General features: G+C 34.8%; 1 protein-coding gene across 18 annotated transcripts in view; it reads left to right on the top strand.

Moving 5' to 3' along the window:
* The window catches only part of PPIP5K2 (diphosphoinositol pentakisphosphate kinase 2), a 52,444-nt gene that overhangs the window by 23,591 nt on the left and 13,690 nt on the right, over nucleotides 1-15,163 (top strand). For 16 of the 18 annotated variants that reach the window (XR_013943099.1, XR_013943100.1, XM_080572767.1 and 13 more), the window contains 13 exons: nucleotides 693-768; nucleotides 851-960; nucleotides 1,998-2,083; nucleotides 2,754-2,879; nucleotides 2,980-3,101; nucleotides 6,116-6,298; nucleotides 8,202-8,343; nucleotides 9,384-9,607; nucleotides 10,433-10,560; nucleotides 10,755-10,869; nucleotides 12,150-12,257; nucleotides 12,357-12,473; nucleotides 13,167-13,340. Coding sequence is in view for 16 of the 18 variants with exons in the window: in XM_080572767.1 (XP_080428893.1) it covers nucleotides 693-768; nucleotides 851-960; nucleotides 1,998-2,083; nucleotides 2,754-2,879; nucleotides 2,980-3,101; nucleotides 6,116-6,298; nucleotides 8,202-8,343; nucleotides 9,384-9,607; nucleotides 10,433-10,560; nucleotides 10,755-10,869; nucleotides 12,150-12,257; nucleotides 12,357-12,473; nucleotides 13,167-13,340 (1,711 nt within the window). In the remaining 2 variants the exon portion in view is untranslated. Of the gene's footprint in view, nucleotides 1-692; nucleotides 773-850; nucleotides 961-1,997; nucleotides 2,084-2,753; nucleotides 2,880-2,979; nucleotides 3,102-6,115; nucleotides 6,299-8,201; nucleotides 8,344-9,383; nucleotides 9,608-10,432; nucleotides 10,561-10,754; nucleotides 10,870-12,149; nucleotides 12,258-12,356; nucleotides 12,474-13,166; nucleotides 13,341-15,163 lie in introns of all 18 variants that reach the window. The other 2 variants (XM_080572770.1, XM_080572768.1) reach the window with 1 other exon arrangement.

Raw genomic sequence — 15,163 nt, 5'->3', positions numbered from 1 at the left:
CTGTGCCTTGTAAACAGCCCTGTGTGATTTTAATGAACATGCATTTATCTCTATAAATGTCTTTATTCATAATCAGAAGAGAATATTTCTGTTTCACCATTTGACTATGACTTCTGGCTTTCTCTTTATCTTACTGTTCTCGTGTCAACTGTTAACTTACTCCACCACCTTTTTGTCTTTTGTCAAAGTTTTATTAGTGTTTATTTCTGGTTGATACTATCTTTAAATTAGCATTCATAAAGTGTCTAGAAATAGGTGCAGTTTCAATAAAACATACTTATTTGTGTTGGGACTAGAGTCACGTGTTCACAGAAACTTGCAGTAAAGGTGTATTACTGCTCATTTTTTTATATTTTCTACTTCTGTTGAGGATTATTCTTGAAGGCTAAGAATACACATAGCTGTATATTCAAATATTATGCCATTTGATATATAGAATTTATTCCCTTTCTTATCAATTAGTAAGTGAATAAGAAAATGTTTTTTGTACTCAACTTTCTCTAATATGTTGAAGATATTCTTGAGAAATGGGTTTTGAATAAAGGTTGGCTTGAGCTCTGGACTTCAGATTTTTAACATGCTTTTCAAATAAAGTTGTTAATTTCAGGCTGCTTTAAGTTTAAAAGCCACTTGTTCAAGTAATATTTTAACTTATTAAATGTGTTTTTTAATCAATGTTCTTTCTCCTAAAGATTTTTTGATCTCTTTGAAAAATGTGATGGATATAAATCTGGAAAACTAAAACTGAAAAAACCAAAACAGTTGCAGGCAAGTATGTCTTTATTTTCTTGCTTTGGTGTTTTATAACTAGAATATTATTTTAAGTTAGTTCTTTATTTGCTTTCTTTAGGAAGTGCTTGACATAGCCAGGCAACTCCTTGTAGAACTTGGGCAAAACAATGATTCGGAAATTGAAGAAAGTAAAGCAAAGCTTGAACAGCTGAAGACTGTGTTAGAAATGTAAGTGTCTAATTTGCAGGCTGTATAGCAAGATGCTATGTGTGTTGCTGTTAGTCCTGTTTCACAGTTACTGCTTCATTTTTAGTGGTTATCAAATACATAATGATATATTAATTGAAGCACTTGGGTTGTCATGAAAGGGCAAGAAAGAATGTCATGCATTAGGACATCTTGAAGGAGACCAGAGCTCCTGTTTTCCCCGTATATTTTTAATGGAATTTGTTGTTTAAACAATCAGTTTATCTATCTTCCTAGTGTCTCAGTATACTACCTACATGAAAGGACTAGTTTCTTTGCTCTCAAATTTTATTTTTTTTTGCATAGGTACCTGGGTATAGGGTCTGCCTCTTGGCAGTGCATGAAGTCTGGAGCCTGTAGCAGGCTTTTACTGTGTATACTGTCTACTTACAACAAATTTGGAGGATTCCAAATATGATTTTGTATATGAAGTCTGAAATATTTAATAGAAGAGGAAAAGTCTTCAAGGATTGATAGAGTTGGGATCTCAGAACTCTAAATGGTAGCAGATAATTTTTAGAAATTGGGACAAATACAATTGTTCTTGAAATTTATGAAGATACTGAGTTCTGTTTGAGAACTTCCTTGGCTAGTAAAGCAGTGGCCATCTGCACTGCCAGATCACATTCTAGATACTGGTAGCCCATGTAGTTATGAATCTGAAAAACAATTAAACAGATAAACTATTCATGCAACCTGCAAATGCATAGGCAGTGGTTTTTTTTTTTTTCAGTTTTATGTTCAATGTGGTGAGAACAAGTATTGTATAATAATATTTGTAAATGTTTCATCCCAGAATGCTTGATATTTCTGTAGTCGTTCCATGCTTGTTGAATACGGTTTGTTTTAAGACTGCTTTGCTAAAAGGTGGTCAAACACTTAAATCAAAGACCAGTGTAGTTTTATGATATCCTGTTTACAGGAGCATAGTAGGTTTAGATTTGTACATGAAAACACTTAAAATGTTGTGTTTTTTTTTACTCTTCATTTTCCTCTCTCACTTCTTGTTCCTTCTTCAGGTATGGGCATTTTTCAGGCATAAATCGCAAAGTTCAATTAACATATCTTCCTCATGGTTGCCCAAAGACTTCCAGTGAAGAGGAAGGTGTAGTATTACTTCTATGAATGTTAACTTAATATCATGTGTATTTACATAGTAAAGGACAAGTGGTATAATATGTCTTGATGTTAAGAACCAATATGTTGATTTAAATGGATGTTTGTATTGATGGTAATTACTTACCAGTCTCTTAATCTACTGAATTGCACACAGACTTATGAGGTAAATTTGTATTCCAACATTGCTTTTCTGTGACAGAAAAGTAGGGGTTAAGAAGGTTTAGTGATTCATCAAACATGGTGTCTTTGGGGGAAAGTTGGGGAAATCCCACTCATCGTTTACTGCTGACTTTAAAATGTTTCTAAGAATTTTCTGGTCCTCAATCTGTATTCGTTGACTGTAATAACTCGTTATTTAACATCCAATTTGTTCTAATTTTCTGACTCAATTTCATATTTGTTTTGGATTTATTATTTAATATTTTTCACTTATGTTTTCTGTCTAATTTAACTACTTCAGGTTTTGCTGTTTAAGTACCTGTTTAATCCTCTAGTTCAGTATTTTTTTAATTTTAGACAACTATTAAAGGTTCCTAATACAGAAGAGGTCATTTACTGCAGCCCTTTGTAGTCCCGGTATTTTTGCTTATTTGACAAAAAAAGAAAGGAATTATAATATATTTTGCTACTAAACTCCTCTCTTTGTGTACAATTAGATAATAGAAGAAATGAGCCATCCCTGCTTCTGGTTCTAAAATGGGGAGGAGAACTGACCCCTGCAGGCAGGGTTCAAGCAGAGGAGCTTGGAAGGGCTTTCAGGTGTATGTATCCAGGTGGACAAGGTAAAAAGAAAACAAAAAAAAAAAGTGTTGATTGGCATAGATCCCTTTTGAGGATAATAAAGTGTAAAATGAGAGTTTGAGCAATCTGTTTGTTTGGTAGGAGATTATGCTGGATTTCCTGGATGTGGTTTACTTAGATTACATAGCACTTATCGGCACGATCTCAAAATCTACGCCTCTGATGAGGGACGAGTTCAGATGACTGCAGCAGCTTTTGCAAAGGTACCATGTTAAATTGTGAGCTTCCAGTTTAAAAAAAAAAAAAAAAAAAAGCTGATAGTCTCAAACTTTTTTCTTCTAAAACTTGGTGGAGATTTATGGGTTGTTATAGTTCACAGAGGCTGTGTTTCCAAAGAAACTTGCTCTCAAAGATAGTTTAGTGATAGGTGGAAAAGTTTCCAATTAACGTGCCAGGCATTAGAATTCTTTGAGCAGTTGCTTACAGGGTTTCATTAAAGAACTGGAGCAATATGCTTTAGTCCTTTTCAGTAATCACCTCCATAGTAGAGAAACATTTTTTGTTTGTACCTTGCTTATTTGTTTAGTGCTTACTTCCTGAAATTATCCTGAAATTTTGTCAGTTTCTTGAAAAATTTTGTATGTGATGAGTAAAAGCATTATAACTGATTTGAGTTAATGTATTCATTTTCCATGAGCAAAAAGTGCAATTTTCAGTCACTTCAGTGACTTGGATCAAAAGATCTGGAGTTCAAAAAGCAATATTTACATTGAGACCATCTTTCTCTTACTGATTTGTAACTTTACAGAGGAAATGAGAGGGTTTGAAAACCATCAGAACATGTGGACATAATAAACTACTTTGGAAATTTTTAAATGGGAATTTGTAAAAACTATAGACTAATGTGATTTTTTGGTATTAATAGAAATAATTCCTTTAAAAGTTGTTACAAGGATACTTTATAATTTTTGGCCTGTCAAAATAGCTACTGAGGAAGTAACACGTAGTGGCAATACCACAACTTTGTGTATCATAGGTAATTAAATTTTTTATTATTATTTTTGGTGTGAAATAAACACTTTGTGGTGAGATTTAAGAAATAGGAACTTTTGTTTTTTTGAGTACAAACAAGAATTTAAAGCAATTAGTAATAGAAAAATGTTTAGAAAAACTTCCTACATCTATAATGTTTGCCAAAGTGTTCCTTTACCCCTCCTCATGCTCTAGGCAAATTCCTCTTTTGCTGCTCCTTCCAAATAGCCTTTTGCATTTGTAATACTTCTACTTCTTAATAATTGATTCACTTCCTTCTTGCAGTGATACGGATTTTGAATTGTGTGAGAGAACTCAGACAGTGCAAGCTTTACATAAAGACTTCCTTAGGTGAATGATTTTCAATAATAATTCAGAGTGTTAGAGTGGTTTAAGTTAGAAGAAGCCTCTGTAGTTCTTGTAGTCCAACTCCACACAGAACAGCATCAGCTTGAATGAGGTTGCTCGTGACTGTGTCTAGTCAAGTTCTGAATAGTTCCAAAGATGGATGGCCTCTCCAGGTTTTTAATCCCACTCCTTCATTCTCAAGTAATCTTTTTTTTTTTTTTTTTTTTCCTCCCAGGTAACCCATCCCTAACTTCTTCACCTTCTGTGTGTTCCCTTTTAATCCATGCTGACCTTCTATACGACTTTCCATATGTCAGAATGCACTGCTTTTGTGTTTTGAGGAGGTTGTCCTTAGAGGCAGCTGTCCTGGGCACCTTTGCCCTTCAGGACACTCTTCCATGGGATTGTGTGAACGAGCTTAAGTCTCCTCATCTGAATGGCTTCTAATAAAATTGTTTATCCTCTAAGGATCTGTCACAATATCATGGTTTCTATTACCAAAGCAACCATTGACTTTCACATTGCTGATACATCTGAGAAACAGGTTGAGGAGAATGCCTCAGCTAGATAGTTCATCAGTATCCTATGTCACAGAATTGTCCTGAATTATCTCCAGTATCTGGAACACCTGTCACCTGCAATATTGCCCATGCATTGAGGTATCCAGGATTAGAGGCCCCAATATAAAACAGGACCTGCAATCAGGAGACATTCTTCACTTTTCTTAAGAAGGCTTCATCTATTTTCTGCTTTTAGTTGGATGGTCTGTAGCAGAGGCCCACCATGTTCTTGCACGATCTTTTGATCCTTACCCATAACATCTCAGCTTTCTTGTTACAGATTCCAAAGTAAAGCTCTCAGTGGTCAAGCCACTCCTTTATATAGAACCCAGTTCTTCCTCCTTGCCTTCCCGGCCTGTAGCTATAGCAGAGATCCATGCATGTGAGCTATTCTGCCACATCTCTAACATCTTTGCAAAATTAAACCTTTGCAAGTGTTCAGAATTTCTTTTCCTGTTTGTTTCCATCCTGCATGTGTTGTTGTACAGGCACTGGAACAGGTTGCCGAGAGAAGTAGTGGATGCCCCATCCAACCAAAGCCAGATTGGATGGGGTGTTGAGCAGCTTGATTCTAGTGGAAGGTATACCCTGTCCATGTCAAAGGGGTTGGAACTAGATGAGCTTTAAGGTCACTTCCAACCTAAACCATTCTATGATTGTTATTTTATCTGTCTGTCCTGCTTTCTCCTCAATCAGAGGATTGAGGAGACATCACTCCATTTCCTTTCTTATCCCAGAACCCTTCAGTAGCCAGAAGAGTCACAAAAGTTTCTAGCCGCCTCCATTTTGGAAGTCTCCATCCACCTGTAGTTCAACTATACTCTTTGAATGTTGTTCCATGCCACACAGGGTTTGGGCTTTGTAGGATCTCTGCAAAGATATTGTGTGTGTCCAGTTTGTCTTCCCAGATACTATTCCGTCTCTTCCCATAGTGCCTTCCTCTGGTAACTCAGCACCTGACCCTGACCATGTCCCCCACAAGTCAGGCCACTATTGCTTTCCAGCCTGAGGGAGAGGCACCATGCACTCCCTGCAACCCAATGCCTGAACAACTGTGGCCTCACAGGAGCACTGTTGGCACTTCTGAGATGCCAGGATTACTTGAGCTCATGATGGTGATCTGCTGTATGGCAGGTCAGCATCACTGTTGCATGGATTGTAGTAATCCTACATATCAAGGCAGTGCTTTGAGGGTTGTTTCCACGCCAAGTCTTGTACATAAGCAAATGATACAATCTTGAATTTAAATTAGTATTTTGAGTGGGTTTTTGATCGTTTGTTTTTAAGATACTGTTACTTTCTCGTGTTTGTCTGATTAACTATATCATTTGCTTCAGGGTCTACTGGCCTTAGAGGGTGAACTGACTCCTATTCTTGTCCAGATGGTAAAAAGTGCTAACATGAATGGTCTGTTGGACAGTGACAGTGATTCTTTAAGCAGCTGTCAGCATCGTGTTAAAGCAAGGCTCCATGAAATTCTCCAGAGGGACAGAGAATTTACAGCTGACGACTATGATAAGGTTAGAATATGATTAGTTTTCAATGAAATGAAATAAGTAGACAAGCAAATACTTGTATTAAGTTAACAAACAATAATTTTATGTATCTATTTTGAAAAATCATTTATGTGTTTGCAAATAGTTTTGAACTAAAAAGGAAGCTGTAGCAATTGTGGTATTAGGTATTTCTGGTTGTCTTGTAATTTGAGTAATCAGAATAGTTACAGACTTTGAAATAGGAATATACTTGTTGGTAGGGACTACATTAGTAAATCATCTTCACTGTTTGATTATTTTTTTTGATTATGCAAAAGATTATACTTTTTTTTCTAATTGTAAATTTGACTGTATGTAATATTACAAAATGTACTACCTACATCCTACAAGGCCTTTTTACTGACTAGAAGAATACTAAAATACAGAAAAGCAGTAGAATACTTCCTAATCAGTGAAAGAAAATGCTGACATAGTACAAAAAGACGCATAATTGTTCATGGTTTAAAATGTAAGTACTATTTGTTATAGTTAAGAAGCTTTTTTTTCTCTTTCAATTGCCTTTACCCTGTCTGGTATAACAGGTAAAAAAACAAGCCCTCAAATGTTATCTCTTAAGTTTAAGATTAAGCTGATGTTTTCTAACAGGTGTTGAGAGCAAATTATTGAAAAATAATTTTACTAATTACACATTTACTCTATGTGGACTTAGTTAAGCATGTAGATTAAAAGAATCATCCAAATCACTGCATAAAATGGATTCAGCAGTACTATGAGAAAAGAGAGTGTTCGAGGTTTCAAAGATTTCTTTTTCTTTATTAGCACCTTTCTTTTCACTATAAAGGGGATTTGAAAAGTGACTGAAACTATATATCATTCTCTTCTAAAATAGTCTTCTGAAATTCTTTTATGAAAGTAACTAACCTTTGAGATTAAAAAGTGATACTATCTTTTCTGGTTTTTTTTCCACTTACCTGCACTTTGAAAAAACAATATGCCTTTTCTTTTTCTGTGCCAGAGCACTATTCTTATTGATATACTTTGTCATGATAGGAAGGTAGGAACTGCTTACTATTAAGTAGCGAGTAGAAGTTTTCTATTTCCAGATTATCCCATGCATTTGAGGAAACTGTGGGGAAAGTGCAAATACGTATGTATATTATATAGCTAAATTATTTTTAATGTTTTTTTCCTACTTTGGTTTATGTAGATCTTTTCTGAAAAAATGAGGCTAAGGCTTATGTACATGGACATAGGCTGACACCATACTGACACCAACTTAATGGTGATAATGCATAACTTCTACAGTTTCTATGTTTAAGTCAGGTCTGAAGGACATCTTGTAATATATATGCACTTAAATGGTTTTTTTGACTGTGTTTGTGTGCTGCAGACCCGTAGAAACAAAAACCTAAACCAGAAAGAATCATTTTTTTTTCCAAGTACCTGGTTCTTCCTTCCAGTTATATTAAGAAGGGTGCTCTATAGAGAAAGATGTGTTTTTGTGAGGCATGTAGCCTAACTATAACGTTTCTTATAAAAGTTATGGTAAGTTTTTTAAATGCAACAGTTACTTGAACGAAAGTTATGGAAGATTGCTAAGTATATACAGATCTTAAACATCCTTCGAATTTTCATATCTTGAAACAAAGGAGGGTTTTAGGAACTCCTGAAACTGCTCATGTTTATTATATGGAAGTGGTTACTCTATGAATTTGTCATCTTTGAATCTGTAGTAAATTCTATTACCTTTCAATATATTTTTCTTTCTTAATTCCTCAAAGGGTGTAAATCATTGAGAAATTGTTTCAAAAATTACTAACAACCTACCTGAATACCTTTCGCCCGATTCTTGGAATCTTTAGTACATTCCATCTTATTTCTATCGTTCTTTCGAATCTGATCAGTTTGTGTTTATCTCAAATTGCAGCTTACTCCATCTGGAAGCATCTCATTGATAAAATCAATGCAGGTTATTAAAAATCCTGTAAAGACATGTGACAAGGTCTACTCCTTGATCCAGAGCTTGACTTCTCAGATTAGGCAAAGAATGGAAGATCCAAAGTCTGCAGGTATTTAAACATTTTTGTAGCCGTATTTAGTTTCTCTTGTTTGCATTTGAGAGAGTTATAATATAGCCCTTCTGCAGTAAACTAGCTTTTAGCTGAACTTCATTCAACAATGGCATATGGATTTTCAGTCTGATTCACTATGTATAATGTTAAAGTAAAAAACAGGAGAAACACATGGTCATATTGCAGGAACACCACTCTTTGTGGTGTTCAGAAGTTCAGGTTAGTTCTCAAACATTTACAGAAATTCTTGACATAATTATTTGAAATGCAGCAGTCCATGGAAAGAAAGGCAATATGCATAGTAGTATTGCATAGAAAGATACTCTGTATTAATGGTGGTGAACCAACAATACAGGAAAACTAGAGCTGGAACTGGCCACAGTGCTTTTTTGGTACTAACTAAATACTGGAATATTTGCTATCAATCTTCTTTGCAGTGTGTTGCAATGCAAATAGCTGTTGTTCTGAGGTTGAGGCATGCAAGTGTCTTGCATAGATAGTATCACTGCTCCAGTCTCCTGTCTTGTGAATGAGATAATCCAACCTGTCTACCAGTCTCTTGGCTTTTGCTTTTGACACATTTATTACATGACCAGTGCTGCAGGACACTTTATTCTTGGTGCTGTAGCTTTGTCTAAAGGGTGAGTGGTGCAGTTTTGCGAGGAAGCTTTCTGCTGTCTGGATGTGGCTAGATGTTTTCACCAGTAAAATTAACCATATGCACATCTGTTCCCTCTTATTGGAAATAGTATAGTTAGTTTATTTTCTCTTTTAATACACTTTTTATATATAAATATATATACTTTTATATATAATACATATATATATATAATAATAAAATGCTAATAAATAAAATAATTAATAGTAAAATATATATAATATATAAAATTTATATATACTTATATATATAAATATATACTTTTAATATACTATTTTATATATAAAAATTGTTTTCAGCAGTTACTACCATGTAATTAATTTTTTCTCTTGTTATTTGGATGCTGCTGATTACTTACGTGAGATATGTATTTATCTAGATATTCAGCTGTACCACAGTGAAACATTAGAACTGATGCTGCGCAGATGGGCCAAGCTAGAAAAAGATTTCAAAACAAAGAATGGAAGATACGACATTAGCAAAATTCCTGATATTTACGACTGTATAAAGTATGATGTGCAGCACAACGGCTCCTTAAAACTGGAAAACACAATGGAATTATACAGGCTTTCAAAGGCTTTAGCTGACATTGTGATCCCTCAGGTAAATATTTTCAGTTATGGAGTGGATTGCAGAATTAATGCTTTATCAAACTGTGTGAAAGATGTCTGCTTTGTATTTTCTATTGAAGGTCCCTTTAACTTCACGTCTTATTTTCTGCTAGGAAGCAGATTGTTTTGTTTAAGAAAGATTTTGTTTCAGCATTCACTGAAGTGTGTTCAGAGTGATTTTTTTCTGGCAGTTTATACTGCTACTGCAGCGTATTAAGGTGAATTGTCTCATCACAGCCATTCTTTACAGATTTAAGTGGAGCCCACATGATCAACTGTATATTCTTAAATCACATTTAATTTCATTCTTGCTGCTTTTAACAACTTCGTTTTCAGGCTCTCTGCAATTGATGCTGAATCATAGTCTATCTAACTTCCCTTGCCTTAAGCAACTGAAATTTTAAAGGACCTTTCTGCTGCTTCAAAGTGCTAACACTCCCTGATAAAAACTCCCTGATAAAAACACCTTAAGTTTCACAGAATTTAAGGCTAGGTATAGACAAGTTAAATTTCCATGTACTGCAGACTGATAAATTCAGATTAGCTCTAAATGGTGTAGGCTACAGAATATGAAATTATATTGTAACATCCTGTGCATGAAGAAACGATTTTCGATGTTATCTCAAACAGGAAAAAGGCAAACCCTCTCTTACTTGAAGGGGGAGGTCAGTGTTTGATTATAATAATAAGGTTAAACAAAACAGTTTGCAGCCAGAGAAAAGTAATAGATGGCTAATTAAATTTAATATACAAGCCTTGAATTAGAAGATGCTTTGATCTTTAACTGATTTTTAAAAGTCAATTCCTTCTTACGCAGGAATATGGTATTTCTAAGGCTGAGAAACTAGAGATTGCCAAAGGTTACTGCACTCCTCTAGTTAGAAAAATCCGTTCTGACCTTCAGAGAACTCAAGATGATGATACTGTAAATAAGCTTCACCCTCTGTAAGTCTTAATTTTTTTATATGGTTACATTAATTTCTGTTAGACTTACTGGAGATACTCCATAGCTTTCATACTTGAAACGTCTTACTAGTTCAGAATAATGTAAAACATATGACTCATTTATTGGTTGACAGCTATTTCTAAAATAGGGTTACATCTCATTATGGTCTAATTAGATTTCTTTTTCTTTTAAGTTACTCCAGGGGTGTTATGTCCCCTGAACGCCATGTTCGTACACGACTGTATTTCACCAGTGAAAGTCATGTCCATTCCCTGTTGTCCACCCTTCGTTATGGTGCCTTATGTGATGTAAGTTGAACACTTTTTCTGTGAAAGCTGTGATATTTTATGAGGAACCAAAATAAACAACTTTTACTAAAGCTGTATTAGTTGAAAGCTTAATTTTCTAAAGTGGCTTTGGAAATTATAATACTTTTTTAAACATTTGATTTCTTGTTTTATATGCAGAGACAAATTTCGAACTCCTAGGGTGGTCATTGGAAAACAGCATGCTCCTTTAAATTGAGTTCTGTTGGTGTATTCAGCTATATATGTTATGGTCTCAAAGGGGTTTGCAAAGGGAAGATAATCATTTTTTTGTCTTCTGTTGTCACCAACTCTTTTCTGTTCAAATTATCTAATTCAGGCTTCTCTGAATTGACTTTTGGATTGGCTTATTTTTGATTACTGGAATATTGTCAAGACCTTTCTACCTGGCTTCAAGAATGCTCTTGTAGTGCAAAGTTCCTACTGTTCAGTGGACTGTCTTTCTTTACCATACTGTTGTAGAATACTTTGAAGGTGCTGCTTTATTCTCCATCTGATTGGCTTTGAAACCAAAGACCAAAATAACAAGCTCTTCAGATTCACCAGTTAACCAGCTGAGCTCATGGAGAGAGGACAGTGTAGCACCACAGAGTCTACATAGATGTTTCTGAGACGACATGATTAAAGTAATATTTTTTGAAATAGCTGCATATATGTACTTGCTTCTGGTGACAGATGAGTAAACTCATTGGTCCAAAAAGCATTTTTAATCCTAGACCTCTGTAACATGCTACAGCAGATACACCTGTAGTTTGTTTTTTTCATAATTAATGGACCTTTGTTTTAGAGCTTGAAAAAGGTGAATATTCACTTTAAATAATTCAGAATATGATGCTTATTCTTCTGCTATACTTTAGAAGTACTCTTTGTCTGTTTAACTGCTATAAAGATACCTAGAAACATTTCCCATGATATACTATTTGAAGCAAGTTTATAGCAGAGTCCAAGATTCTCGTCAGGAGAATATAAAATGGTGCTTCTGTCTACAGAGCATATATCATTATTAACAAAATAACATGAAAGATACACTAAAATAAAATGCGAAAAGTTCTGATCTCCACTTTCCATTCATTTAATGAGAAATTTTGCTTCACTTTTTCTAGTTGTCTCAGGTTTTTTGTTAGCTATAAAGAGCTTTATACTGCTTCTGTGAAAGTAAACGCCATGTAAATAGGAGAAAATGGAAGTCATCAGTCTTTCTAAAGAAAATTGCTAGTTTTTATTTGTCAAGATGCTGTTTTTTTTTTTTTTCTCTTCATAAGGAATCAAAAGATGAACAATGGAAAAGAGCTATGGATTATTTAAATGTTGTCAATGAACTCAATTACATGACACAGATTGTTATCATGCTTTATGAGGATCCAAACAAGGTATTTAAAATGGATGAATGTCTTCAGGGATGAATGTCTTCAGAAATAAGTAATGCTAAGCTATATATTAAAGTGTAATCTATTTATCATTTTCTTCAGGAACTTTCTTCAGAAGAACGTTTCCATGTAGAGTTGCACTTTAGTCCAGGAGCCAAAGGCTGTGAGGAAGATAAAAATTTACCAGCTGGTTATGGATACAGACCTGCCTCCCGAGAGGTAATAATTATACCTTTCTTTAAAGCAAAAGTTATTTTTTTCCTGGATGCAGACACATCTAAAATAAACAGTGGGAAATTATTAGGTTAAAAAATACAAGTGTAATTTTTGAGGAGGTCCATTTGGAATGTACACAGATAATGTGGGTCTCCTATGGCTTTGCTAGACTTTTTACTACAAGTACAAACTATTCTTTGTAAGAAAAGTGGTAGCAATGGCAGTGTCACATTAACAATATGCTGGCAACTGAAATAAATATTTAAGAAAATAAGACAGTTTGGCATGCTTATTGGCTTGACAGCTCAACAGATTGTTGAGGACTGTAATTGTGTTTGTAGGTCTGTGGAGTTACCACATGAGAGATGAATGAAAGCAAAGCTTGGCTGGAATTTTGACTTGTGAGGCTAGAATTTTACTAGTATGTCAGCAGGAAGTTGGGATAAGATATGTAGGCTGAACAGTCTGGCTAATTAAGACCATGCTGTCATACGCAGTGGCATGGTAGGAGCAAATACACGTGGATTATTAAGTCTAAATCAATATGAATTTTATAACTAGTTGTTCAATAGTATATAATTTACTGATATCTTTTATGTTGCTTTGTGTTTATGCAGAAGGTTCATTTAGTAGTCACTTCTCTATATGTGTTGCAAGGTCTGAATCTAAACTGAAAAGGAATTATATTGTTTGTAGAATGAAGGCTCGAAGAAAACCTCCCACAGAAATGATAGTGATGAAGAGGCACATGCTTCTAGAAGGGATGAAACAGATCGGTCAGTAGTGATGTTCAAGCCAATGGTATCAGATCCAATTCACATACACAGAAAGTCACCCCTTCCACGATCCAGGAAGATTGGTTCTGTTGAAGTAAGTGTTTATGTTTCAGAGAATGAATTTCACAGAAATTAATTTCTGTTTATTTTAACAAAGCAATACCAAACGTAATTCTGCTTTCGATTACACGGAACCAGTATGGTGTTAAGCCTCACAAAAGGGTTCCTCTTATTTTGTGGGAAGTCCTCCATGGCAATAATTTGTCTGAAGGAATTTTTTAAAATACGTGATTATTTTCCCATAAAAGATTTATTTCCTTGTTGTTGTTTTTTTTTAAGCCATATTAGAGGAAAAAAAAAATATATTTGAAAATGAAGACTCAGTCTAAACTTACATCTTCCAACTAACATACATTGCTTTTATATCCATCCTTACAAGACTGCTGGTGTTGGGAAATAAGCAAACCTTCAGGGTCATCATACTGAGAGGGGATGGGGATTTGGGGGGCTCTAGGGGAGGTGCAGAAGGTGAGATAAATGTCTTCAGGTGTATTTGTTTTCACGTGGAGTGGAAGTGACTCCACTCCTTCAGCATTTGAAGGTAAGACAATAGACTGTAAGTTGTGTTTTTTTTTATTTTTAAATAGGTGGGGTTTGTGTTTCATTAAGTCTTTAGATAACAGCTTGAACAGTCTAGTCTCCTGTCTTGAAGGCCATGACATCTAGGTGTGCTTCACGGATACGGCTTTAATGTCACAGAGGTGGGGGATGCAGAGCATTGTCACTGATACCATTTGTATGGTTGAGTGGCAAAGCTTCAGTTGGTGCATAGTGGCACTTCTGTGACGTTAATGCTAGAAGCAGACTAACAGCTTCTTATTGCCTCATTTTCAGTTGCTTAAAACCATCAGAACTTAAGATTCACACCAAAAGCTTTTCCTTTCATGTTTGTGTTGGCAGTGGACTGTTTGTATGCAATGCAAGTATTACAGAAGTAAGATTTGCAAGTTATTTGGTTATTGGTAGTATGGAGAGAAAAAGATGCATGGTTTCCTTCTACAAGGATATCTGTATAACTTCACATGACTTTCATAAATTAACATAGGTAATAAATGTGAATGTCTTACGTTTTCTATTTCCAAGTTTTATCATAAACAAATGCTCACAACATCAATATTTTGGATTTTTAAATGCTCTTTTCAGTATGATCATGCAAGCTCCCCTCCTAGTTATGGGTTCATATACACACAGCTTAATAGACTTTTTACTTCAAACTTTTAATCTCTTTCATTTTCATAAATTGTGTGGAAGTTACTTTCAAAAGGTATTGGTAACACAAATTACTAAATTTTGACTGTGCGTGTAGTATGTCTCCTGATAGAATGGGTTCCAGCATTCAGTGACTGTTTATTTGCTGGAATATTTAAAGAAAACATACACTATGATTTATTTATTTATTTTTGTCCAAAAGGAAAATTGAGAGATTCATCTGGCCCACTGAAATCTGCAAAACCAGTATTTGGAATATTTATACCAAGTAGTATTTTCAAGTGTTTTTTAAAAAAGACATTTTACTGCAACTTAAACTGCAACTGCCTTGAACTTTTTTTTTTTTTTTTTTTTTGTCTGTAAGGCAATTCTCTTTTCCCTTACATCCATTAATTTGAAGGGACACTGTCAGGTATGAGATTAGATGGAAGTTAACATCGGGGGTATAGTCAGCAATATTTAGAGAAGCATGGCAACTGTAACTGAGTCATGGGAAAAAAAAAAGATTTCAAAGAGTAAAATGAGAAAGTAAGACTCATCAGCATCGGAAATCAAATTCTGTACTGCAAAAAATGTTGTTTGCTAATGCTACATAGGGCATGCAGGGCTCAGCCTGACACTGTCTTCCCTTGAAGTCTTATAGCTGTC

The sequence above is a fragment of the Anser brachyrhynchus genome, assembly GCF_964034855.1.
Source record: "Anser brachyrhynchus genome assembly, chromosome: Z".
NCBI classification, from domain to species: Eukaryota; Metazoa; Chordata; class Aves; order Anseriformes; family Anatidae; genus Anser; species Anser brachyrhynchus.
Note: the sequence above shows the minus strand (reverse complement) of the source record. Positions and strands in the feature narration are given on the sequence as shown.